General features: G+C 34.2%; 4 protein-coding genes across 9 annotated transcripts; 2 read left to right on the top strand and 2 right to left on the bottom strand.

The window, feature by feature from the left end:
• The first annotated feature begins 781 nt into the window (after positions 1-781).
• Positions 782-3,957, top strand: LOC122293345 (L-aminoadipate-semialdehyde dehydrogenase-phosphopantetheinyl transferase-like). The gene is made up of 5 exons (XM_043101901.1): positions 782-1,160; positions 1,582-1,714; positions 1,957-2,201; positions 3,081-3,252; positions 3,705-3,957. Exons 1-5 carry the CDS (start codon positions 1,045-1,047, stop codon positions 3,876-3,878), a joined length of 840 nt encoding a protein of 279 aa, XP_042957835.1. The 5' UTR covers positions 782-1,044; the 3' UTR covers positions 3,879-3,957.
• A 1,814-nt stretch (positions 3,958-5,771) lies between these two features.
• LOC122294984 (ACT domain-containing protein ACR12-like) lies at positions 5,772-11,541 on the top strand. 4 transcript variants are annotated; one of them, XM_043103978.1, is made up of 10 exons: positions 5,772-6,024; positions 7,184-7,238; positions 8,384-8,515; positions 9,115-9,209; positions 9,859-9,943; positions 10,092-10,151; positions 10,518-10,573; positions 10,767-10,872; positions 11,002-11,070; positions 11,235-11,541. In XM_043103978.1, the coding sequence occupies exons 1-10, from the start codon at positions 5,861-5,863 to the stop codon at positions 11,295-11,297; spliced, it is 885 nt and encodes a 294-aa protein (XP_042959912.1). In that variant the 5' UTR covers positions 5,772-5,860; the 3' UTR covers positions 11,298-11,541. The 4 variants fall into 4 exon arrangements, with proteins under 4 accessions (XP_042959912.1, XP_042959913.1, XP_042959914.1 ...); XM_043103979.1 differs by having other exon boundaries at positions 8,393-8,515; XM_043103980.1 differs by having other exon boundaries at positions 8,477-8,515.
• A 1,258-nt stretch (positions 11,542-12,799) lies between these two features.
• LOC122294983 (protein trichome birefringence-like 36) lies at positions 12,800-15,104 on the bottom strand. Its single transcript, XM_043103977.1, has 5 exons — positions 14,568-15,104; positions 14,085-14,256; positions 13,818-13,999; positions 13,525-13,683; positions 12,800-13,429 (listed from the first exon to the last, which is right to left on the bottom strand). The coding sequence occupies exons 1-5, from the start codon at positions 14,918-14,920 to the stop codon at positions 13,126-13,128; spliced, it is 1,170 nt and encodes a 389-aa protein (XP_042959911.1). The 5' UTR covers positions 14,921-15,104; the 3' UTR covers positions 12,800-13,125.
• Positions 15,105-16,111: 1,007 nt separating this feature from the next.
• Positions 16,112-22,281, bottom strand: LOC122294806 (diphosphomevalonate decarboxylase MVD2, peroxisomal-like). 3 transcript variants are annotated; one of them, XM_043103779.1, is made up of 10 exons: positions 21,735-22,279; positions 20,722-20,920; positions 20,027-20,090; positions 19,814-19,877; positions 19,635-19,715; positions 18,643-18,729; positions 17,894-18,051; positions 17,747-17,787; positions 16,833-16,965; positions 16,112-16,655 (listed from the first exon to the last, which is right to left on the bottom strand). In XM_043103779.1, the coding sequence occupies exons 1-10, from the start codon at positions 21,948-21,950 to the stop codon at positions 16,433-16,435; spliced, it is 1,266 nt and encodes a 421-aa protein (XP_042959713.1). In that variant the 5' UTR covers positions 21,951-22,279; the 3' UTR covers positions 16,112-16,432. The 3 variants fall into 3 exon arrangements, 1 of the variants encoding a protein (XP_042959713.1); XR_006237741.1 differs by having other exon boundaries at positions 16,514-16,655; positions 16,833-16,957; positions 17,740-17,787; positions 19,548-19,715; positions 21,735-22,281; XR_006237742.1 differs by having other exon boundaries at positions 16,514-16,655; positions 16,833-16,957; positions 17,740-17,787; positions 21,735-22,278.
• Positions 22,282-26,417: the final 4,136 nt, after the last annotated feature.

A 26,417-nucleotide genomic window follows, 5' to 3' on the forward strand; every position in this document is an offset into this window, starting at 1 on the left:
TTTGAACCTTGTTGAATCTGTTCTTATGTAAAAAAAATTGTTTCAGAAATTTTTTTTGGCACAATTTCTTCACCTGGATGAATCTATTCTTGTTTTTTAAAAAAAAAATGTTTCAGAAAACAAATTTTTTTAAGGAAAATACTACTGAGACCGATCGAATGAAAACAAATTTTTGAACGTGGATGAAATCTGTTCTTATCTGAACCCTGCACATTTTGCTCCAAAATTTTGTTCTTGTTTAAAAAAATTTAGGACATGAAAAGATAGAAAATGAGTCTCCTGTCTTTATTTGATACTCAGCTACTGAAAAACACCACAACAATCATAATGATTGTCATTGTGACGAAACTCTATTTCGCGTACCTCCTTTTTCAAAGCTGGTTTTATTGACGTTTAGGATGTGAGCATCATTTGTGGAGTAAGCTGGAACTGGAAGGGATGCTCTGTAACCCGTGATTAGGGAGAGAGGCGAGCGGCGACGAGAGGGTTTGGGGTCTTTTTTTTTTTTTTTTTTTTTTTTTTTTTTTTTTTTTTTTTAAACCCCAAACAAAGAGAGGGGAAGAGGGAGGCCTTTAATTTTTATTTTCATTTTTATTCTTTTTTATTTAGAGAAATATTTTTTATAGTCGGCGTACGCTGTCAAAAAGTGAATTAATATGAGACTTATATAAAAAAAAAATTATTTTTATAACTTTTTTTTATTCATGTAGGTCTCATTGAATATAAAAAAAATTTTTATAATTTTTTTATTCATTCCGTACACCGACTGCATTTACCGACTGTACGTAGCAAAGCCCATTTATTTAAGCCTGACACGTCGTATCGGTCCATTTATCGGTTCATTCTATCGGTCTCAATAGCATTTTCCCTCGTAGTAATAGGCGACCGGACTATACAGCGCAGTCTGACGCCATTGCCAAAGTTGGCTCTCTACGTCGGACTCATCAAAGCACAACAGCAATCGACGATCGTTATGTTAGTCCGCAGTTCATCATATGTTTAAAGAGAGGTAGCTAAGCTTTGCTTTTCTGGGCAACAAATTTTATGGAGAGGGGCGTACAGAGATGGGTAGTAGACATATCGAAGTGGGAACCATCTCCCCACGACTTCTCCTCTGCCCTCTCTCTCCTTCCTCAACATGAACACTTCTCCATCACCAGGTTAGCTCTTCTCTCTTTTACTCTCTGTTTGGTTGCCGAGAAACTAGAACAAGAATATACATCAGGCCAAGTCAATTGCAGTTGTGAAATTGTTGAGTGTTCACTGCTTATAGGTGTTCTACGTTCTGCCTTTTCTTAGTGATCAGACGAGTTGTCTTCCAAACTCGTACTTGGCTCAATTTCCGTCCTTCAATCAGAATTTTTGTTCATAATTATGGACTAAAGCTCTGTTTGGTTACTGGGGAAATTTTATTCAAGAAATAATTTTGCATCTTTCCTATTTTTGTCCGCAATCAAACATGTGGGATATATAAATTGCGTGCTTCAATTATCTTCAAGTAAGATTTTCCTATCAGTACAATATAGGGGTCAGGTTTGTTCAGTTATTTCATGACCTTTAAATGTGCCTGCATATTTGTAGATTTATAAGAATGGAGGACAGAAAACGAGCACTTGTGAGCAGATTCCTTCAATATGCTCTTGTACATGAATTGCTGGGAATCCCATTTGATGAAATCACCATAAATCGCACTGCGGAGGGCAAGCCATACCTGGTATAACTAAAGTTAACAAATTTTATTTATTTTTCTTTTCCATTTAATTGGGTGTTTGTGTATGCAAACACGCTCATGCGTGTGTGGTTCTTATCATGTTACCATATTTTGTGATTGATTAGGCATCATTACTTTTCTCCAGGCACACTTCTGGTAGCTCTTTTTATTTGCTTGCACTCCAGCACCATAATTGTATTTACTATCCTATTTATGCTATTCTTCTCTCTTTTTTATTTTTACAGGAATACGATAAAGTTGGCTTGGAATTTCCCAATTTTAATTTCAATGTATCCCATCATGGCGACTTTGTGGCTATAGCATCTGAACCTTTGTGCCTTGTAGGTTTGGATATTGTCTCTTGTGTTATTCCCCTGAAGGAGACAGTTTTAGACTTCATTCAAAACTTCTCCTCATACTTTTCACATTTGGAATGGGATAATATAGTCAATGCTGGCTCATCTGATGATATTTTGGTTGAGTTTTACAGGTATGGTTAGGGTTCTGTTCTATTCTGCAAAGCAACTAGATCAATCATAATGCATGCAATTGAATATATTTTCTTAGCATTTGGTCACTCAAAATAGTTTCCATGAATTTGCCATCAAAACTACTACCTTACACATCTTGTACAACTCCAGTAAAGTGACTAGCCCCAAACTGTGATCAGCTACATCTGTTGTCCGTTCTACTGTAGAGAAAACATATGAAAAGGGAGAAAAAAAATAGCTTCCAATCCTATACAAAAGGACTGTTCCATGTATGTGCATAATTTCCATGTAAAGGCTTTTACCTTTCCTACTTTCTTGGTTACCATGGGAGTAGCCACCAAAATGCTGAAATGGCATACAGTTAGGACCCTACTTAGCCTGTGGCTACAAAACTGAGGTCCCGCTCTTTTCCAAAACAAAATTTGACCAAATTTAATCATTCTATTAATAGCATATCAGTTAGGCCTCTTTGTGTTGAGCTCGGTTCTATTTATGATGACCGAGTTGATGAACCAACCCAACAAGGATCCATTGCATTTTTTGGTGGATTTTCAATGAGCCTTTTTGACCTGGTTGGCTCTTGATCCAACCTGACCTGCTTTTTAGGGTTTACTATATATTGTAGAATACCCTTGTATGGTCCCCACATTGTAGCTTTGATTATCATCTAAAATAAAATCCTCTACAGCTATGTAGATGTAGACACATTGCCAAACTGCCTAAACCTTTGTGTTGTGTGTGATTGATTCCACTTTTGTTTTTCTTTTTCTCTCATCATTCCTAATGGCTCCCTGCCTGATAATATTTGTAACTGTTGAGCAGAAATGTAGGGTGATGCAAGATTTGAACCTCTGATCAGTTTATATTTTCATTTTCAGATATTGGTGTTTGAAAGAAGCATATGTCAAGGCCATAGGGAGCGGACTGGCATATGGGTTGGACAAAGTGGAGTTTCATAACACCATATGGATGAGCATATCCGTTAAAATTAATGGGAAGGATGTGAGGGACTGGAAATTTTGGCTTTTCGAGCTGAGAAAAAGACATTGGGTTAGTTTTCTTTCATGTTTTAGCGTACATCCTTCATTGAAATCTTGGCTCAGTATGCTGTAACAATGCAGTAGTGGGACAATATGACATGAAAAGCTGACATGCATGATAAATTTTCATCAGAGTGAGAGATGCATTCGAAGCTGTATTTATCGAACTTAGGATGGCTCATGTTATTGGCTTCACTTGGTCTGATTACCGCTGTATATATGTCAAAAGAGGCTGAAACTTTGATTTTTGAACTAAAATTCCACATTTGTCATTAAGGATTGAAATTCTGCACACTTGATTATTTCAAGTTCTTACTAGTATGCGTGTCCCACGAAAAGAATGTTGGCTAATGCAGACTAGGGAAGGATGGGATGACCATTTGGATTTTTTTTTTTTTTTTAATCCCCTTGAATAAAAGAGCATGTTTCCTCAGACGATAACAACCTTCAATGGATTCACAGGTATCAATTGCAAGAGGACACCCAAGATCAGCCACTGAGAGTTATAAGAGAACATTAAAGAGGAGTGAGTTTAACAACGAGGATTATCACAAGGGTCTTCATCTTCCAAATGTAGATTTTGTTTTCAGAACTGTAGAAGAACTGATTTTACTCATGAATAGTAAGAGATGCTAATGTTTTAATTCCTAATATTGCTGAGGCAGAAGACAATGGCCATTGGAAAGCCATTGACATCGTTGTTTTCGTGCTTAAAGAGGCTTTCCCACCATATCTCTCAATCATATATAAATCCTGTCTCTAGGATGCCTGTTGCTCCTCAGTCCTCATGTGGAAAATGATACACGTACATTCTTTTTCATAATTCTTTATATAATTCTGTTTTAAATGATGATTATTTTTATTAAATAAAAGAGTTATTTATATTTTTATATATAAAAATTTATTAATCCTCACAATTAGGCAAAGCTCAATTAGGCAAAGCTCAAGTACATAGTCAGTATACAAGAAAGAATTACCTAATTACAAATTACTAGCAAGAAACAGAACATAAAAATCATTCAAGTTGACCCGCCCCCCCCCTTCTAATACAATATTCTTAGCCCAAATTAACAAAGAATAAAAAATAGTCTTAAAGTTGCGTTTGGGTAGTAAAGTGAATTTAGATATTTTACGAATAGTAGTGAAAAAATAATAATAAAATATTAAATAATTATGAATAATAATAAAAAATAATGAAAAGTAAGTAAAAAGTATTGATCAAATAGATATAACTTTTTATGTGCTGTATATAGCATTACTCTTTAAAAATAAAGAATTCCCATTAGAGAATTAGAGACTTATATTTTTCTTTCTTTGTTACTTAGGGCTAAGGGCTAGTGAGGGTATTAAAGTATTATGAGAATATTCAACTAATATTTATTATTTTATCATTATTTTTCACTTATTTTTCGTTATTTTTTATTACTATTCACGATTGTTTAGTATTTTAATTTTGTACAACATATAGTCATTTTTAGATATTCTCTGATCGCTTCATTGATGTGATTGGTTGTATCAATTTTTTTAATATGCAATTAATCAAATTAATAGAATATATAAAATAAATACATAAAAATGACTATATATAAAATTTTTAATTTTGAATAAGCGTCCATCGCTCTCGTTCTATATGCACCATATAAGCACATCTCAATAAGAGATCTTCTTCCAAACGGCCACTACGTTCCGTATTCCATTGCAACAAGCCGAAAGATCCGCCCACTACCTGACGATTTCCGTATTCAATTCCAACAAGCCAAAGATCCGTAATCTTCTTGGACATCATCCAATCATTGTCCACACTCCAGCCTAACAAGTAACAAAGATATCATTCTATTCTTTTTTTTCTTTTTTTTCTTCCTCTTTTACATTGTGGCTATTGTTTTAAAATATTTGTTTGAAATATTTTGTTGAGAACTCCGCTCTCTCTAACATGTATTATTTTTTATTTTAATAAAATTTGGTTTAACCAATGTTGATTACTTTTATATTTTGAACTGTATTACATGATATAATTTAATTTATAAAATTTTAAATTTTAAAATTTATTTTTTAAAATTAAATTATATCACGTAAATGATATGTAAAGATTTATATAAAAATAATAATAATAAGTGTAAGTTTTATGCAATTATTTTTTAAAAAAATATAAAAATATAAAATCTATATGAAAAGAAATTAATTTGTTAATAATAGACCTTATTCTTTTTTAAAATAATTATATAGTATTTGTACACTTTACTATTATAAGTAATATTACATTTATATATTAAAAAAAATAATATTATATACAGTCACTTTTATTTATTTTTTATGTATTTTATTAATATGATTAAATAAATTAATTTTTTTAATATATAATTAATTATATCATTAAAGTGTATAAAAAATATGTAAAAATAATTATATATAAAATTTTTGTGAAAAAAATATAACTAAATAATATTAGTGAAGCATGTAAATAACAATAGAGGACGTAACTGTATATCAACTTTTTGATATATATATATATATATATATATATATAGAACGACACACATACACCGATACACGTACAAAAGCCTACACTGCTTTTGCCGCAATTTTCGCAGCGACGGCACTGCCAGTCCACCATTCGCATGGCTCTCGCTAACACCGCCTTCTTCGCTTCTTCCTCCGGCCTCCGTCGATGTAGGGTATCTGATCTCGATTTCGCTCCACAACTCTCTCCCTACGAGTCACTCACCTTTTTCCCACTTAGCTACAGGAGCACTCAACCTGGACTTGCTTTCTCGAGAAAGAAGTAAGACAAGGCTCCGAATTTTTCATTTGCAAGAAAATGTTCCCTTTATCGATATAAAAAAATCAAAATGAAAGAGAAAATGTTTGATGCACACGAAAAATTGAAATCGGGAACTTTGTCTTTTGGAATTATCGCCATATCTCCCCAGCAAGAGTGAACCTGCATTAAATTACTTCAGATGATAACTTCAGGATTCTGTTTTTAACTTTCTTCAAGTTCTTGGATATCTCTCTTTTCTCGGCAGCGAAACAGGATTATTGTACTCATTTCATGGATCTTCTCTTTTTTGTTGATAAGTTTTAAAAAAAAAAAAAAAAAAAACATGTATCTTGAAGTTTTTTGTTAATCGAGCAATATAAAAGGTCTCTTTATTGTGCTGGATGCTAATTGATTGTCCGTTTATCCACCGAGCAAAATATTTGGGAAAAGAAATTACACAAGGATTTCGAGGTTTGTGTTCTAGTCTTTTCGAGAAGATGGAAGTCTTGAGGCAACTGCCTGCTGGATATTTTGTTTAGTCTTAGGTGAAGTAATTTGTAGGCTACCTATTGGAAAAGAGAAAAAGATTATAGGGACCAGAAGCGTTAACTTTTAAATCTTTGATTTTTACCCCAAGGATGAATTCAAGACTAGCTCCACCGAGCTCATTACTATTACTTCAAACTCACTAGGAAAAATAAATTAATTAATTAATTAAAAAAAAAAATCGTAATGTTTTTGGCTTATGTGTAGACAGCCAATGTTTGTTGACAATTTCTTTTGTGCAGTATAAACTTTGTCTTCTTTTAATTTGTCTTGTTTTCACGCTACTGTTTATTTTCAAGATTAAAAGTGATCACGGAATATGGTACTTACTGGGGCTAATGAGGCAGTTGAAATATTTTTTTTCCCTTTTTTGTGTTTTCCTGCTGAACACTAGGTTATGGGCTACTCTCTTCTCCTCCTGTTACAATCATGTTAACATTCTGGATGGCTAAATATGAAGAAAACTTGTTCATGTCATTTGGTTTATCTTGTTCACTGATCTGTTTTTGTAGTCGTACTTGTGGTTTGTGACTCTGTCAATCATTGAACTAGTTTTTCAATCATTCATTTTAATATTGCTAAGAGGATAACCCTGAATTATTTGTTGTCTAATATTGCTCGTGTTGTTGTGCAGGAACATTTTGCATGCATCTATCAATGGTTTGAATGCTGTTAATTCAACCTCATTGGTCAGTGAAATGATTCTTTCAACCTAATATGATATTTGTTTCCCTTGTTTTTAATACAATTGAGGGTTAACAAAAAACCCATTATCATGAATGTTGTGGTTCTTAACAGCAGTTCCATTGAAGATAGTGAATGCAAATCATTTGGTTTCCATATGTCTACTATTAATGTTGTGGTTACTGTTTGGAAATAGTTGTATTTCCAAACATTAACCATATGTCTGCTATTAATGTCGTGGTTACTGTTTGGTAACCATATGTCTAAAGCACATTTAAAAAGTACTTTTTGAGGTGGAAATGACATAAAAGATCATTTGATTTTTTTAAAGATTTGATTTTTTAATGAAGAGAGGAACACCCGGGAAGTCAGAGTGCAAACCAATTTATGACTGAAGGATATTGTTTTTTAGCGAGGAGTTTTTTTTGGGGGGGGGGGGGGGGGGGGGGAGAAAGGGGGGGCGTTCAAAGAGCGCCAATTGGAGAATGTTGAAATCAAATCTGAGACGGGTTGGGTCTGGGGGGCAACAATTTTCATGTCTTGTGGGAAAAATCGGGTTGGGTCAGTCTGGAAACAGCACCATTTTAGAGACTCAAAGGGAAGAGAGAGGCAGAGAGAAACATGCCAGAGAGAGAGAGGAATAAGACCAAAGGGCAAAGTGGTTATTATCTGAAAATTGTATGGATAGTTTCGTCATTGACAGTTTCCTTTAAAATTGTAACTACATTCCTCATTGTCCAGAAAAGCATGTTTGAGGAAAAGCACAAAACATGTATTTAACATGTAACACCCAAACAACCTAATTTTATCATTAAAGAGCTTTTAAGACTATTTAAGCACTTTTTAAGCCTCCCAACGCAACTCCAAAGGGCTAAATGACAAGTACTTTGGTACGACATGTGCTTATTCCCAATCATTGTTAACATTTAAGCATTTGAAATTGGACTAAATGTTACTTGGAACTGGCTTGTCTGGACCGAAATATTTATAATCTATGATTTTGATTTCTGATCTTTATGCATTCTTTTTATTGCATGCAATTTGTGGGACTTGGATGTTGGTTTGATATTTAAATTGTGAGAAAGGCACGAAATTGGCTAAAGTTTTTCCTTACAAAAAATAAAGTGCCGTAAAATTAATGGGATTACAGCAAATGCAGAAGTCTGATCAAGATGCTGATTATATCCCTATGCCAATAGTTCTGATAGATCAAGTTTCAGATTCTGATGTAACAATTGTACAGCTCAGCTTTGGAGATCGCCTAGGAGCTCTCATTGACACGGTAAAGTGCTAATAGCAAGTTATGGCATTCACCCCTCTGAAGGAGACATTTGTATAGGATTAAATACATCGTGATTTTCTGTATTCTTGTACATTGAACCCTATTTGAGGTACTCCCTTCGAAAAGAAATTTTTCTTAAGCTAAAGTTTTTAGAAAATTTCTAAAAACGTTATGTGATTCTCAATTGATGCTTACAATAGTGTGATTCTCAAATTGGGCCATATATGATTCTAGAGTTCCACAGCTTTATGCGTCGCTAGAATAGGTATACTTCCTTGGAATTATTGGCGAAAACACATCTCTCTGACCACTGATTGCTATTTTTACTGAGTAATTCAGAATCACCAATGGATTCTTTGGATTTTTTTACACTTTAATTTGTAATCTTAGGGGACCCATATTTGTATACTTTTGTTGTCCTTTTCATTCTATTTAGTTATGAACAATTATTTACAGTGGTATTGATTATTAAGGTAAAAAGGCCTTGTGGAAGGTCAGATCTGAGCAATTGGTCTCTATTTTCTGATTATTTTCGTGCTAGTGTATTCTTCAAAAGGATTAAAGCTCGTGACCTGCCTTGGTTTATTATGCTAGGGCAGATGAATGCATTGAAAGATTTGGGACTGGATGTGTCGAAGGGAACTGTTTCCACTGAGGGATCAGTCAATCAAACAAATTTTTTCATCACACTATTGTAAGTAATTCCTTTGGCATCTCCTTAATGGTGCTTTCATAGGGTTCACCTTATACATTAAACTTTTAGTCAAAGTAGACCAGTGTTTTTAGTTTTATGGAAGGAAAATGCTTGAAGTTTAACTAAAAACCATTGAAAAATTGCTCATGTTATTCTTCTCTGAACAATTATTCCAACATGCTTGCTTTCCACTTGGCTTTATATGGCTAAATGACTCCATAATGTCTATGCAAAAATTTTAGGGCAGTGTACGAACCACTGGTTGTTGACAGCAAGATGAGAAACACTTTTTTCACAATAAATTCTTGCCGGACACCTCTCAAGTCTGGTTATAGCTGATTTAGAAGATATAAGCTTCTAAGAAACCCCTTGTATTGAAGCTGATGGTGTTGAAACTAGTTGCAGTCTTGTTGTTTATCTTATAAGACTTTAAGCGAGATGGTTTTTGTTGTGTTTGCATCAACCTAGAAGGAGAATAAAAACTGAAATTTAATAAGTTGCTTTAAATATATTTCTAACCCAATGATGCTTCCAACACTGGATATCAGAATTTTAGAAAATATAGCATCAGCCCAATGTTCTAATTACCAGCTGTCACTTGTTTTACTGCTAGTTTTGAGCATTTACAGATTGACTTTGGTTGTGCTAGAGACACAGGCCGCAAAGTCAAAGATCCTGATATGTTAGAGAGAATTCGACTGACCATCATTAATAATCTTTTGAAGTATCATCCAGTGAGTATGCTGAAGATACTCTATTTAAGTTTTGTTTCAGTTTTTAGGATGCATGTTGGAGAAAGTTTGATCCCATTTATCTTACATTTCTTACAAAGATGATTTTTGTCATCTGCAAATATCATCCTTCCTCCTTAATTTCTTGCAGGAATCTAGCATGCAACTTGCAATGGGCGAGGCTTTTGGAATAAAAGCTCCAGAGAAGAAGGTATGTGCTGAAGCTTCTTTTAGCTTTGTTGTTTCAACTTCATTTCCTTGTTCCACCTGCCTGTGGCCGTCTTGCTCTACATACATGAGTACATATATCTATTCTTAGGTTCTACCAGCCTTTCTCAATAAAGAACCATCTCTGAACAAGTTCATCTGGCATTTGAAATGTCTATAGCACATTACTGGCCTTGATTGAATGATCTCTTCATTTTCCATGTTGTGCCATGGGTAGGATGTAACCAATAATTGAATATTAGTAATAGATTGGGGAGATTTAATGGCTATGTTCTACTTAGTTCAATCCATTTCTTGTGCTATTTGTAAAATTACAGAGTTGAAATGGACTTTGTGATTTTGTACGCAGCTTGATGTTGATATTGCAACTCATATACAAGTGAAGGAAGATGGACCCAAGAGGAGGTTTGCTAGTTGTGATTGACTTGTCTTGTAGCTTAAAATTTATTGCTCATTTTTTATGTTTTTTCTTATGGCAACTACATTTGCACGACCCACCCTGCTGGGAGACTGCAATCTGAGGAGTTTGAAAATATTTGCAAAGAAAGGGTGCATTTATGTGTCATCTTAGTTGTGCATTTTGCTTCACAATTTACAGCTTGCTCTGTATAGAAACAGCAGATAGACCGGGATTACTGGTAGAAGTCATCAAAATTATTGCTGATATTAACATTGAGGTGGAGTCGGCAGAAATTGATACAGAAGTATGTGCTCTCTCTCTCTCTCTCTCTCTCTCTCTCTCTCTCTCTCTCTCACACACACACACACACACACACACACACAGACATGTACACACATTTGTTCTGATCAAGTTCTCGTCTCTCATCTGACAGGGACTGGTAGCCAAAGATAAGTTTCATGTCAGCTACAGAGGGGCAGCGTTAAACAGTTCCTTGTCTCAGGTGAGTTCCCCATCTGATTTAGAGCAAATGCTTGAATCATTGGTCATTTGACTTCCATATATTGTGAAAGACTCTTTGAGGCAGGCCATTTTTAAGGTAATTTTAGCATAACAATCTTTATCAGATAGCTTCGCCTATCTCGTTACATCTTTTTGAATGTGCAGGTGTTGGTGAATTGTCTACGTTATTATCTCCGAAGGCCAGAAACAGATATAGATAGCTATTAATACCTGGAAGTACCAGTGTATGGCCGCAAATGGTTCTTGTATCAAATCATGCATGAGCTATAAAAGTCCCTAAATGTCCCCTGCTTAAGAATCTGGGCTATGGTTCTTTAATCGCATTTTGGGAGGCTTTTTGTTTCAGATGCCAGTGACTCCTGTATACCTTGAATAGGATTCTAAACATTAAAACTAGATATTTCTACTTTCATTTCCATGCCCTGATTAATACATTGCACTTTCTGATAAATAACTAAAACTCTAAATTTGATTAGGATTCTTAATATCGCTAGCAAACATTGTAGGGTAAAGCCTTGTTTTTTTCAATTTTTTCCCAGTTTAAAATCAGAACCACGTCCCAAAAAAGCCTTCTGATTTTCAGTACTTTCTATTATGTTCCCGTTCTTTGTCTGATACTGTGTTGTTTTTACCTAAATTGATTCTCTGGTTTCAATAAAATCTACCAAAATTTCTTCCCTTCATGTTGTTATGTCATTTGCAATCTTTCTCTCTGTTTTGGGACGAATGGGAGTATTTTTTAATAAAATGTATAATAATTATCTCTAAAATAAAATTTTATCTCATGCAAGCACAGCAAGAAAATGTCATATGACTTATGAGTTCTGTTACTTGAGCGATGCTGCTGGAATGACCTATGGGTCCTGAGTCTTGCCGCAAATTCAATTTAATATATATGGATTATGGACCCCAAGTTGGCACAAGTGGTGAAGGCGTTGGTATTTTGGATTTCACTCTCTTCAAGGTCCAAAGTTTAACATCTATGAGTACACAAAATTTTTTGGGGCCACACTCTAATGAAAAGTCAGAAATTTAATCAATTTTGTGTATGGAAACTTTCGAGGGTGCAGTTAGGGGATCGAGATTTACTCTACATGATGGGGTTCCAAGGGCCCTATTTTAGAGAGGTTTCTTATATAAAATATATATATATATATATGGATTATGGTAATAATTGAAGTTTCCTCTGTAGTATTACCTGAAGATTATTTTCTTACACAGCGGGAAAATAAAGGAATGTAATACCAATCACCAGCAGACATCATTTCAGAGCAGGTCATGGCTCTGAAAAGCTCTGCTGATAATCAATTATCTTGAGGTAGTTTTCAAGGGCAAAACATGTGCACGTTCCAAGCCATAACAATCATTCTTGCATGCACTGAGTTAGGTACCTGGAATGTAGGTGATGTATGCAGCAAGCAATGTAAAAAGTGAACGCTGATGATTTTGATTCCAACATGACCCATTGTTAATGGTATATCTATCTCCTTTATTTTTTGTCGAAGTTAGGTAGCTGATATCCTATGCTCCAAACTACCCTCTTTCAATGCCATTCTTAAAGCAATAACCTTGACAAATTTTTATTTTTACCTTAATTTTTTTCTTCTTTTTGTTTCTTTCGGTATGAAACCTTTTCATACAATTATTTATACGACTTTTTAGTACTTTCAAAATAGAGTGTGCATTCATTGGAAAAGTCACTAGATGTATTCTGTTAAAATGTGAACGGATGAGTTCTACTCATTTATTCACCTCAATTGATCTTGTTTGTTCATTTGCATAACAAAACACATCCAGTCATTTTTTCACTGGATGTAAGCCAAACTCCATAAACACAAGATTCAATATCTTTTGGAAATTACACTCGCATCACAGACTAATATGGCATTGTTCCATCTCATAACACACAATGCCATATAAAACATCACAAGACACAGTACCATGATAAACCATGACAGGCTTCTAAGACTACAAAACAAACCCGAATAATGCAGAACAGTGATTCTAACAACTTTACCTAACTTTTCTTACAAGTTCACTGTTTGAGCAGGGCACTCAACATCTCATTCCAGATATCAGGCACCCCAGGGAGACACCAATGGCTGCAATCAGAGGAAAAGTCCCTTGGATGCTGCTTCTCTTCTTGGGCCATTGCCCTTGTGTACACAGAAGGATGTCCATCTCTTCGAAGAGCTGTCGAAGTTGTAATATCTTGCAGATAAACTGGAAATCTCATCCTTCTCAACACCCCTTGTAACACTAGCAACTGTTCAGGAACATGTTGGTGGCTAAAGAAAGCTAGAGGCCGCTTTTGGTTATAGCATTTCCATCCATTTTCTCTGCCAGAAAAAAAGCAGAAATGTCTAATTAAAATGATTTCCAAGAAAAAATGAAAAGAAAGCCAAGTACATTTGCACTCAAAGTTTCATTGTACCTGTTATGTCTAGGTGACATGCTCCGAAAAATGACTCGGGTTTTACGAGGGTCTAGATTTGAATCTACCCATTTAGACCATGTTGTGAGTCCTTTCTGGTATGCAACCATTGGATTCATACTTTTCAATAGATTATTTCCCTCCATGAAATAGTCCCACCTATTTATAACCCTCAGTTAGAATCATGAATTCTTATTTTCCCTAGCAGCCTCACCAACACACATCAATGCAACACATGCAGAAACAGTATTATATAGTGAGAACAGGAAAAAATACTGCAAAACTTGTCTTACGAGCTCCATTTATCAGAATGAGTCCACCAGTGAGCCGAATCAAAAACAAGAATATCAACACCTCTCCAATACTTTGCATTCTCTTGGATCAGATCCAAATGCAAGATTCTCTTGTTTTCTGGACCTTTCTTCAATTCCACTAGGAGTGGTGCCCAAGAAAATTCAATTGATGTCTCAAAATCCTGTATGGGAAGATTATAATTGATTCTAACATATGAGTTATAACTAACTAATTGCTGTCTCAAAAAGGTTGACCTATATAATTACCATAGCATGGAAGGCCATGGAAGGACCACTGTACATCACCCTTTTCCGACCATTTGGAATAACTCCTTGCACCAAGCAAACAAGGGATTCCCATTGATTCCTCATTATAGAATCTCCTACCAGCATTATTCTCTTCTTTCTCATCCTTCCAAGAAAATCCAACGCATCAAACCTGTACCATGGAGGCAAAGCATTAGTACATGTTGTTTAGCAACAGGTTCAACAGGTTCAGACTGCACGTTCTTCAGACAACGATCAACAGCAGCATTAATCTCCAGCATATTTGAAGTTGTTGGTTCAACATCACACTGAACATCAAGATCAAATTAAATACCAGATTCCAATATTGATCTCAAAATTTGTGTATATTACAAAACCTTTCGGATTTCATTCATATCATATAGTAGACACCTGTATGCCTTATACTATATATGAGAACTAGCAAATAAATTTTTTTTTTTTTTTTTTTCAATTTGCATGTACCTTGGAATAGAACAGCCTTGGGGCTTCCACTTCCACTTCTCATAGTCAGAATCCGGCCGTCCATTCTTTTGACAAGTCACAGCAGTACTAAGATATGGGCAGTTTGAGTCGTAGAGAGGATAAGATTGATCATAAACCCATTTGCCAACCAAAAAGTCACATCTTTTTTTCGAATCATGGCTGCTTTGCACCAAAATTACTTCTTCATCTTCCTCATTGAGCCACGGCTCATGATCTTCTAGGCCAAGCTGCAACTGCGATGATGCTTCAACAAGAAAGAAGCATAGCAAGATGCCGAGGAAGAGGAAGATGAACAAGGAGTACTGGGTCAGTTGAAACTTTGGTTTAGCCATTAAACCCAAAGATATTCAGCTTGCAGTGAAGGGTATCAAATGAAGAAGCTAGCATTTTAACTGTAAGTTGAAAGGGCAACTGTTGATCACTAGAAGTGTTCGATTACGGCATGACTGGCGCTGGGATGGGCCATATTTCATGTTCTCTTTACTCATTGCCTTCGTTTCTAGCACCTCATGATATCTATGATCTCTTTTCATCATTGGAACGACCTACTCTCTTGCTATTATTTTATTAATTTGTTCTTATCGTTTTACGTACACAAGAAAAAAAAAGCTCTAGCTCTTTGTATAGTTTGAAAAGTTTGAAGGGAAGATTATAGAGCTAAATGAAGCTTATTAAGCAATGTATTGAGCATGCTCTAACTGAAGACCCACCATGCCTTAGTTAAAATGAAAAATAGAGGAAAGACTCCGGCTAGTTTGGATGTTAAGATAAGTTGAGTTGAATTGTGAATAGTAATATTTTGTGGATCCTGAGATCAATTTAATTTTTTATAGGTTGAGATGAGTTTAACTTTTTAGGTGAAAATGTATAAATTAAGTTGAGATAAGTTTAATTATTTTATAGAAAGTTGAAAAAGTAGTAAATCCCTTCAATAATTTGTTTGAGATGAGTTGATTATGATTTAACAACCAAACAAAACCACGTGTTATTGAGAAAAGAATATGATTTATTTTTTGAACTCTTAGAATTCCAAAATGTCTAGTATTTTTTTAGACCTTTTATAATATTTTAACTTAAATTAAACTCGAGACCATTTAATGCATGGAAAATGATTTATATAGCTTTAGAGTGTGCAAATTCTGCATATTCCATTGGAAAACAAAACAATAGGAAAAATTAAGGCCCACGTAGAAAAACTAACCTTTTCATAATGGACTTCATGTTTTTTTTTTAAAAGAGAATGCATCTAATTTACACTTCATATGACGTCTATTAATGCAGAAGTGGATGACATGGTTCTACAACTCTTGCTTTGAAAGTTATATATGTTATAGATTTGTAAATTATACAGGGTATAGGAAATAAAAAACCTTGATTTTGATAAGAATGAGATGTGCGAAAGAGAGGAGAGGATCGACGAATGGGGGTTCTTGTGGTAATTACGATTGAAGTGGAAATAGAATAGTCTTTCTTTTGATAGCCATTGGAAAAAAAAAAAAAAAAAAAAAAAAAAAAAAGATTAATTAGACAAAATAGTTCTTTTATTCTCTCTTTGCTCCTTTTGATGATACAAAAGCTTTCCAAGTTACAGCTGAAATTCTTACAACGCAATAAACGACTTATTTGTAAACATGTCAAAAGGACTATGAGCACATAAACCCTAGTAAATTTCCCAGAAATGGAGAAAAAATTAAAATTACATGAAAGAAGGGAAACAAAGAACATCTTGGATAGACATTTTACAGTGACCACAGGCACACTCCAATATGTCTGATTGAAAGTGCTCCAGCACATTGAAAAGCAGAAGAGATTAATTAAGCATCAGAATAAAAACCACTCCAAATTTACTTAGGTAGCCCATTTTGGGGATTGAGAAGAGCCTGATTCTTGTCAGAAAGCAAAACTGGACCTCTCCCAGGTCTTGTGCAGATAAAATAACTCACATCCCCCTTGTATTTCTGGGTTGGAATGCTGTCCTTTATTTCTGGTGGTGGTGGCAAACTTTCCACATCAATTATTCCCTCAATCCCAGCATCTTTTAGAATTGACTTATCACCAAGAACATAACTGTAAGATAAGCAAAAGAATAAAGGAGAGAGAAAAAAATACCATCAGAATACTTGCCCTTGGGGCTGCAATACAAAAATGAAAATCTGTAAAATTTGCACTCAGACAGTTCATTGATATCTTACCAATCTGTAAAATACAATGCTATATTGTAGCCTTAACATTAGAACATATTACCTGTTGAAATCCGTAGCTGAACTTGGAGGGAAGTAGAAGAGCAGCCTCTGAAGCAAAAGAGTAGCAACCTTTCTATCACGAGCAATCAGTACTGCATTTGGGCCCGCATCAAAAGTATATGCCACCTGTTTGATTTTCAGACAGTCACATATTCAAAATAACCAATGTGATTAGTAACAGTAACAGGGTCAGAGAGCTGAATCCAACCCCAGGTGTCTTGACTTCAGTGTTTCTTCACCATATGGATGGGTAACTATAATATATATAGAGTCCAATGGTATAAATCATTAAATTAAAAAACAAAAAAAAAGACATACGAGGAACAGCTCAAATGGGTCTTTGGATGGTAAAAAGTCTTAAAATCACATGACATTGTCACTCAAGAAACAATACAACCTTTTTAACCTTCATTGGAATTGCTGGATAAAATGAAGAAAGGCGTAATGCAATCAAGGGCCAAGGCTAAGAAGCAATTTTAACACTCATAAAGGCAAAGCCAAATTCTGTGTTGCGAAGTTGATAGAGGTTTGTGACTCCTTTAGCAAAACAAAAAACAAAAATTTGATTAAAAAAAATAAGGACTTCCATGAGAAATTTCTGTAGAAGACCACATAAAAACAATCAATTCAAGATTTATATTTTTCTTCATACATGGACAATTAATTTAGAAAGGTCTATTAAGAATTGGTTTCAAGTTCTTTGTCTATAGCTCAGGTCAGTCCCCCATGGTCTGTTTTCTATTTTTGTTTTATTTGCTTATTTATTTTTTTCTAGAATTTATTTTTTATCAAATACTAAACAATGACAATTCACAAAGAAATATTCAACCTGGGCATCTTGGTCCAATCTGTTTCTCAATACGAGTACACAAAGGTTTCCAGAAAAGAATAGTAGAAAGAAATCAAACCTGCGGCCCCCTTCCGATCGATTCCATTTTTCGGCAATACTGATTACCCTGAGAAATAACTATTTTCTTAGTATTAAATTCAAGATTTCAATTTCATAGTTCAAGAACAAAAAATTGAGCCCCAAGTTAACCAAAAATCTAAAGCAGAACTTGCCTATGGGACGTGTCATTCATGTAAAATATTGGGGGAGATGTGTCCAGGCAAACAGCATGAAACTGGTTGCTATCAGCACAGGCCAATTGTGCAAAAGATGTAAAATCACGATTTTTTATGGCTTCTTCCATTTGTAGTATGCGTTTTGGTACTATTTCCTGTGACAGTCCAAGAGGAGGCAAATAACAGACCAGAAGTTAAATCCAATTTCAAACAATATGAGATATTTGAATAGATAAAGAAATTTAAAGGACGCCCTTAAGCAAAAGAAGAAAGAGAGGAAGGGGGTGAGGGGGGGTGAGAGGGAGAGACATGACAATTAAAATTAAAAGGAAGTTCTAAAAAAAACCATGCAAGTTTCCCCATATTATTAGATCAAATAATGTAGTGTATAAAGCAAAACTTAGTTGATAATAAAACTGTTCTCTCTATGTTGTACCATAGAAAATGCCAAAACTAGTCCTATCTTATTTTCTATTTCATGAAGTTATGGATATAAAAGAATTGTAACGATGGCTTTTTGCTCTCTTTCTTTTCTCCAGTTTTCCTCCTCCCTTTTCTTTGTTTCTCTCCTCTCTCCCATTCCCTTCCTCTTTTCAGAAATCAAAGTTATCTCAACAATATAATCAGAGTGAGAAAAAAGAGAAGGAGAGAACTCTGTAACGTGTGTGGAGCCCTTGATGGATGGCTAGTTTCAGGAAAGGACTCCAAAAACGAATTGGAAGAGAGGAAAGACGTATAAAAAGTACCTTTGCTCTATGTTTTAGAAGCAAACTTGTTTCGACAGTCTCACGCATTCCAGTTGTGCTACTTGTTTCCTTCTGCCTTGAACTTACCTAAAATCAAGAAAATCAAGATTGAAACAACAACAACAACAAAAAATGGGGAATAGTATGAGCAAGTAAACATCACTTACGAATTGAACCATTTAGTATTCGTGTTATGAAGATGATGACTATAATAATCATTCAGCATGCACACTAGGTTATAAAAAAACTTTCATCATACTTGAAAAATTGTAATTGTTTCTTGTAGAAACAGGACGAGCTAGCAGGCAATAAAACAACATGGGTAGATATTGATTTTACAGATATAATTTCCAAACAGAGGTAACAGAAAAGTTTGTATATTGATCAGTGGTCTGCACTTGAGACATTAGACTTACTATAAGAAAATCATAATCACTTTTTTTTATAAGTAAAATTGGAGGGAAATCAAAATAGTTTCATGAAGTGATCAGAAGGGTCAATCTTCACCATCCAAAGCCTACAACTTTGACCACACACACGGGATCTCAGCACAAACAGGATAGAATCCCATAGATGGACAACTTAGACATGAAGTTAGCAAGCCAAAACTACAAGAATGTACTTTTAGAAACAAATCAGCCGGCATATATATTGAAGGAAAAGAGGGTCCACTGCCCACGATTCAGTTTTTCTTATTGCTACTTTTATTTGGGGTTTCCCCTTTGTATACCTCCTGCATGCATGACTTGGCCCTCAATTATTTTTTAATAAGTAAAAGCTTTTTTTATTGAAACAAGTAAACAAGCATTGAACAAGTTCACACGGAATATACAAAAGAGAACAACCTATTACAAGTTTAAAAAATTGGCAAGTCTTTTAAAAAAATAAAATTTAAACTTACATACATTAATGTACGTGTGATTACTGTTCAATTGACCAGGAAACTCAATCATATCACAACGCCAGGGGGGGTGTAAAGGGGCAAAACATACCACAGCAATAATAATAAAAAGATCATCCCAGTGCTTCTCATCTGCAAGTTGAACTGCAAGACTGTCCCTTCCATCTTCATCCTTAACAGATTCAGTTACAAAGAATCAGAACTAAATGGCCACAGCAATAGGCTTTCTTGACAGCAAGCACCTAGATGAACATGAAAAAATAAACTCACCCTTCCCATGATCCACTTGACAAAACCACCAAATAAACTGCGACAAGCACTGCCTGAGCCTTGCCTGTATTAATTAAAAACAAAAACCAAAAGAAACATCATCGCTTACTACAACAGTCATTCTCGGATGCCCACAACTAAAGGTACTAGAAATTGGTCCACCAACTAAAAAAATCCTTATAATTGGATATGCATTATCAAGGAAAGAGATACCTCGCAATAGCAGAGAGCTTGCTTTGATCTTCTTTCACATTCATTAGCTTTGCAAGGGAAAAAACTGCAAATAAAAAAGAATATACACTTGGAATCAGCAATATTTACTCTAATCTATGCTTACTAACATGAAAGAATGCAGTTAATTTAAAGCTTAAACACCCAAAGAATTGATTTCTCCAAGCAGATACAGAATATGCTCCCTTTGTAATACAAATAAGTAATCTATCCTCTAATCGGAGACAATTATCTACTATAAGTGACCCACTTTTTTATGACAAGGAATCCCAGAGACTGTGCAAACGCAACATATCTTTACTCTGTTAAACCCATCCACAGTATGTGTTTGTTTTCATTAATGAGATGTGGCTCCTATAAATTGTTTGCACCAAAGGTTCTAACCTTAAACCTGGAGAGAGAATACCACCAAGACCAAGGCCCTTACCACTTGAGCCAAAAACAAACACATCCACAGTATGCTTGTAGTTTCATTGGTTGATGCATGCAAAAAAATTTAAGGGTGAGGAGGAATTACATATAGAACGGAGAGGTCAATTGCGACAATCTGCCTGTTTTTTTAAGTTCATTGCAGGGATGAGACAGATGACTGCTCAAAATTAGAGGCCTGAACTACTAATGTATTTCAAGGAAACAGGACAAGTGTGAAAAGAAAATTGGGTGATTAGATCGTTTACCAAGACAAGCAAACCCAGCCGCTGAGGAGGCCAACCCAGCAGCAGTAGGGAAATTGTTGTATGAAGCAATATGTAAATGCAATTTGTCCCAATCCTTCTTAGGAATTTTGATACCATTTTCCTCATCCTCAACATCACTAGCACGGCTGCGAATTTCCCTCAGGCAATTTTGATACCTGCCTCCAGAAAGGGAAATCTCCTACGCTAACCAACAAAAACAAAAGGCACCATAACTTAATTACAGAAGTAGGAGGATCATAATATTCGTAAAATAATAAGAACGATTATTAAAAAAAGAAAAAAAAACTAATTCTATATTCTTGCTGAAAAAAGTAAAGGTCTTTGTTTCACATTTGAAGTAGTGATGGGTTAGGTGCTTCAATTAGGTTCAGTTGTCCAAAGAAGTTAGTTTACTCAGCAAAAGAATACTGAAAACTACGATTTATTTTCCCCCTATATATCATCAACCACCATTGACTGAATATCCACCTTCGTCAAAGTTAAATAGTATTATTATCATCTCTCTCTCTCCTTCATTTCTTTCGTTCTGTCCTTCATGATTACTACTTTAATATTCAAAATTTCAACTTCTTTCCTTTCCCAGCACTTTCTTGGCAGCCAAACGGATGAGAAAGAGTCACCAAGAAATATCATCTATGTTTCCGTGAAGCCAAATCTGATTTTTCTTTCCTAGAAGCTAATCAATTACATCGAACCAGATCTAGTCAACTCCAATATTCATCGAATCCCAAATCATTATTAGTATGGACCAAATAATGCAGCCATTCAAATCTCCTCGCCTACCTCACACTTTCTTAGTGGACAACACATCCGCTTTTATCCCCAAATTAAGGATCCTTTATGGTATGAAACAACGCAATTTGATCAAAGAAACAAAATTTTCCCTTTATACTTTCCATCCATTCTCTCGGCAGTCAAACAAAACTTAGTTTCGAGTGAATTAAGAAAGGGGAGAAAAGCACGACAAATACTTTCTTTCCAATTTGATTTACCTTGCCATTGAGCCACATGCGGTCGCGCTCAAAGGAGGGGCTAACGGCTACGGTGGTGGTGGTACAGAGGTGATCAGGATCAAGCGTGACACTGATGCTATCGTTGACGGGGAGAATTAGGGACTCGTCCCTCTTGCCCCAGTACTTGATCACCGCTATGTTCGTTGGCGTCTGAGCCGTCACCATCATCACCCATTTCTCAGCTCCACCCACCATTTTCCCAACTTCTTTTCCGAGTCCGAGACTCTGAGAGCAATGAGAGACAGTGGTGAGAGGGATTCCGTTGCTTTATATAAAATAGATAATAGAGTCTCTCTCTCAACCTGTCATGGTTGACTCTTTTGAAGTAGGAAATTTGAGGAAGTCGGGGCCAAGCGCCATGTTTGAATATCCCTTTTTTAATGCTCGAGGAGATCCGCCGGAACCACCATTTATGGAGGGTGGAGCTCTGCAGAAAAGGTCGTCCCGAGTCTCCATATATCCAACGTACCAAGTGGCATATTGTACATGCCTATATTGCCGATTCTTCTTGAGTTTCAGGGTTGACCCTATGTTTTTCGATCATTCCGAGGTTTTAAGTTTAGAGTTTTTCTATATATAAATACAGTTATGTATTAATATGTGTATTAATACTAATTTATTCATATTTAAAATTTAAATTAATATTATTTTTAATAAAATTTACCTTTTAACCAATTACATCATATTAATATACAGATTAGTATATAATTATACTTATAATTATATTTTTCCTTAAGTTTATAACTCCCAAAATATTATTTTATCCAATAGATTTGTGATTTTTAGGAGGGGGCAAAAATGCTTTACCCTCAAGTAGTTGATGAACACGATATTCGTAGGAAAGAAGATAAAAAAAAAAAAAAAAAAAAGGGGGTGATATAGTTCCATATCTTGAAACTCCAAACGGTTTTATAATCTGATGATTCTGATTAAAGAAAGTGTCTAAATATTAAGGCACAGATTGAATATAGGAAGTGTTCGTCTCAACTTATTATTATAATTTTTATTTAAATTTTTTAAATTTTAAAATAATAATAATATTAAAAAAATATTTTATTTAACTTCTAATTTTTATCTTAACTCATCTCTTCTTAATTTACTATCTACACGGCATCTAAATCTTAATGCTTTAATAGAAATGATAAATACATAATTCTTTATGCAACTATATATTATATGAAAGATAATTGTAAAATGATTTATAAAATATTTTAATTCTGTAAAACTATCTCGATTTTGATTATATGATCGTGTAAAAAAGTTGCGTGTTTATTATTATTATTATTTATACTCTAATATTAGGCTGACTCATAATAACAAAAGAGAAGGTGAAGTCATGAGATATAACTTATACCATGGTTACTGGTTTGGACACTTAAATTTAAATTATTTTATTTCATTTCATCTCATTTAATTATTATAAATTTTTAAATAAAATATAATAAACAATCTAACTTTTTCAAATCTTAAAACAAAACTAATATTAAAAAAATATATTGTAAAAATATTTTATTCAACTTTTAACAAAACATTTCATTTCATATTATTTATACTGCGTAACCAAACGAGGCAATGGCAATAATAATAAACTTATCATTAGACTCCATTTGAATAGTAAAAGTATTTCATCTCATCTCATTTTATCTCATCTTATTATTTTTCTTAAATTCACATATAAAATATAATAAAAAAATTAAACTTTTTCTTATAGCTTAGGGAATTTAGTATAGAAGAAATCGTAAGTTATATGAAGGGAAGAATCTTCATCCTAATCAATTTGTGGATTATACTTTATCTTTATACAAAGCATAGAAGGGTCCAACAAAGTCCCAACCTTCCTATTGTTGCTGGTTACCATCCTCTGCTGGAGCTGTGAAGCTGAATGTTGATGGAGCAATTGGCACTGACCAATGCAAAGCATGAGTTGGGATTATTCTGAGAGATAATAGAGGTAAGGTTTTACAGGCTACGAGTAAGAAGAAATCTAAGGTGAATGATCGCATGAATATCAAGCTGCTAGCCATTTTAAGGAGAGTAAAGTTATGTTTTCCTTTGGGATTACAGGATCTTGTGATGGAAATTGACTCACTTCTTATTGTTAATGAACTACAGCTTACTGCTGGATAGAATCTGTCTTTATTTGAGAATCTAATCTATGATATTCAGGAATTGATGAGGAAGATACCAAGTTGTGGATTATACTTTCTCTTTATACAAAGAACACAATGAGGCATAGAAGGGTAAGGGTCCAACAAAGTCCCAACCTGCCTATTGTTGCTGGTTACCACCCTCTGCTGGAGCTGTGAAGCTGAATGTTGATGGAGCAATTTTCACTGACCAATGCAAAGCATGAGTTGGGATTATTCTTAGTGATGACAGAGGCAAGGTTTTAAAGGCTGCGAGTAAGAAGAAATCTGAGGTGAATGATCGCATGAATATCAAGATGCTAGCCACTTTAAGGAGATTAAAGTTATGTTTTCCTTTGGGATTACATGATCTTGTGGTGGAAATTGACTCACTTCTTATTGTTAATGAACTATAGCTTATTGCTGGATAGAATCTGTCTTTATTTGAGAATCTAATCTATGATATTCAGGAATTGATGAGGAAGATACCAAGATGCTCAGTTCAGCATACAGGTCGTATGGCTAATGAGGCTACACACAAATTAGCTAAGCATGCATAGAGTCTAGAAGACATTTCAATTTGGTGGAATTTAGTTCCAACTTGAATTTCACAATTGTTTTGTCTGATTCTATGATGTAATTGAGATTTCTATTTTGAATAAAGTTTCCTTTTCCTATATATATATATATATAAAACTATATCATCATATATCACAATCCAAACCGTACCTTAATTAAAAGAAAATATATTGTAAGATCCGAGTAAAAGCTCACATATTATTTAATTTCCCACCATCTTTTGTTCGATAAAAGAGAGTATCATTTTCTATTTGGTGTTTGTCTCCATGTAAAAAGAAATAAAGGATGGTTGGGACTTTTGAGAGATTTGCTTTAAATAATGGACATTTGGCACCATCTGCCGAAAACAATAAACTCTATTTGTTGAAATTTAAATACATTTTTCCTCTAAATAAGGTTAGAGTAAAATAAAAAAAGAGAAAGCTCTTCAAACCAATTTTATTCATTCAAGTTTCTTGAGTATATTTTTTTAATTAACAAGCTTAATTATATGAACTTAATGTCCCTTAAGCATATCACAAACACATGTTTTTTGAATATTTAAAGATTTGATCTTTAGTTAATCTCAAGATGAATGAGCTATAATTTTCTTGAATGGAGCTAATTGTTTCTTTTCAGTTCACTAATTATATATGAGTCTATAATTTGAATCATCAAGATATACCTTATTAACGCATTTTTCAGGTTTTTTTTTTTTTTTCCCATGGAATTTCTTATTACTTGACATGTGAGATTGAGGAATACCAAAACCTATTCAACAATACAGTCAATGCGCATTTGTTAAGACATAAATATAAATAATAAAATATACATCTTCCTATTAGTTTAAGAGAAATAATATTTGTAGTTATAGAATACATAAACGTTGCACACTTCTTTTGAAAAGAGTGAGTAAATATGAGATTCACATAAAAAAAATAATTTTCTAACAGTGGAATCCACTATTTTTAAAAAAGAGTGCTTGCATAATTTACCTATATCTAGCATTATTCATAATATCTACACCCTCGTAATGGGGCTATGACGAGGTTTCTTTATTTTATATTGACTCTAGACTTCACATTAATATATTCCATTGGAAGAGAGATAAATATATAATATGAATACCCTAATATCAAGTAATATTTGAGTCAAAAAATTGTTGAAAATTATAATGTAATAGCTTTCACATCATTTAACCAAATTCATATATTTTTAGCTAATAAAAGGAAAACTTTGTCCTTTGGGTAAGGTGTGAGGAAAACAAAACAAGTAAACTAATACCCTTCAGTGAGGCCATTGGATCAAATTAGGCATATAAAATCATGGAAATTTTAAGTTAATTCACAGAGAAACAATGACATAAATCTACAATGACCATTTGATCATTTAAGGTATTTTTGGTAGAACCAGCAAAGCTCGTGATCATTTAATGCGATCAAGCAACATTGGAAGATTCACAATTGGAAGAACCAGCTAGCTCGCCTCTCTTTCAATGAGTTTTGACACATTTTTTCATATTCAAGCTATACCTTAATTGTCTCCTAAATAGAGGCTTGATTTAGGTCCAAGTCCAATTGAAACCTCATCAATTCATTGAGATAAGATCACTTCTTACTACAAAAGATATATAATTAATGAAACTAATCATGTATTTATTTCTTCTATTTGAGTTCTTCAAATTCAGATAAAAATTTGAGAGAATCTTAATCTATAATTTCGTTAATTAAAACTAACCAAAGTAAGCTATGTGTGAATCAGAAACATTGAGTTCATCGAGCGCTTTCTTTTTTAATTTCGGTGAGCGAATATTAATGTCTTTGATTTTCTCAGATTCACAATGAGTTTTGACACCTTTTTCAAGATTCAAGCTACACCTTAATTAATTGACTCCTAAATAGGGACTTGCTTTATGTCCAATTCCAATTGAAAAATGAACTTGTTGAGATACGTTCACTTACGAAAAAAGACATATAAT

The sequence above is a fragment of the Carya illinoinensis genome, chromosome 14 (assembly GCF_018687715.1).
Source record: "Carya illinoinensis cultivar Pawnee chromosome 14, C.illinoinensisPawnee_v1, whole genome shotgun sequence".
Taxonomy (NCBI): domain Eukaryota; kingdom Viridiplantae; phylum Streptophyta; class Magnoliopsida; order Fagales; family Juglandaceae; genus Carya; species Carya illinoinensis.

Bases quoted from the DNA above. Each gene is read 5' to 3' on its own strand.
- LOC122294806 (XM_043103779.1), bottom strand. From the start codon at position 21,950: ATGGTGGGTGGAGCTGAGAAATGGGTGATGATGGTGACGGCTCAGACG. The intron at 17,788-17,893 runs GCAAGTTCTGCT...GTTATTTCTCAG, and splicing joins ATGAATGACACGTCCCATAG to GGTAATCAGTATTGCCGAAA. The intron at 16,966-17,746 runs GCCGCAGGTTTG...ACTGTCTGAAAA, and splicing joins ATGGAATCGATCGGAAGGGG to TCAAACAGGTGGCATATACT.
- LOC122294983 (XM_043103977.1), bottom strand. From the start codon at position 14,920: ATGGCTAAACCAAAGTTTCAACTGACCCAGTACTCCTTGTTCATCTTC. The intron at 14,000-14,084 runs GTAATTATATAG...CTTCCCATACAG, and splicing joins CCATGGCCTTCCATGCTATG to GATTTTGAGACATCAATTGA. The intron at 13,684-13,817 runs GTAAGACAAGTT...GGTTATAAATAG, and splicing joins CATTCTGATAAATGGAGCTC to GTGGGACTATTTCATGGAGG.
- LOC122294984 (XM_043103978.1), top strand. From the start codon at position 5,861: ATGGCTCTCGCTAACACCGCCTTCTTCGCTTCTTCCTCCGGCCTCCGT. The intron at 10,152-10,517 runs GTATGTGCTGAA...TTTTGTACGCAG, and splicing joins TAAAAGCTCCAGAGAAGAAG to CTTGATGTTGATATTGCAAC. The intron at 10,574-10,766 runs GTTTGCTAGTTG...CACAATTTACAG, and splicing joins GAAGATGGACCCAAGAGGAG to CTTGCTCTGTATAGAAACAG.
- LOC122293345 (XM_043101901.1), top strand. From the start codon at position 1,045: ATGGAGAGGGGCGTACAGAGATGGGTAGTAGACATATCGAAGTGGGAA. The intron at 1,715-1,956 runs GTATAACTAAAG...TTATTTTTACAG, and splicing joins CGGAGGGCAAGCCATACCTG to GAATACGATAAAGTTGGCTT. The intron at 2,202-3,080 runs GTATGGTTAGGG...TTTCATTTTCAG, and splicing joins ATTTTGGTTGAGTTTTACAG to ATATTGGTGTTTGAAAGAAG.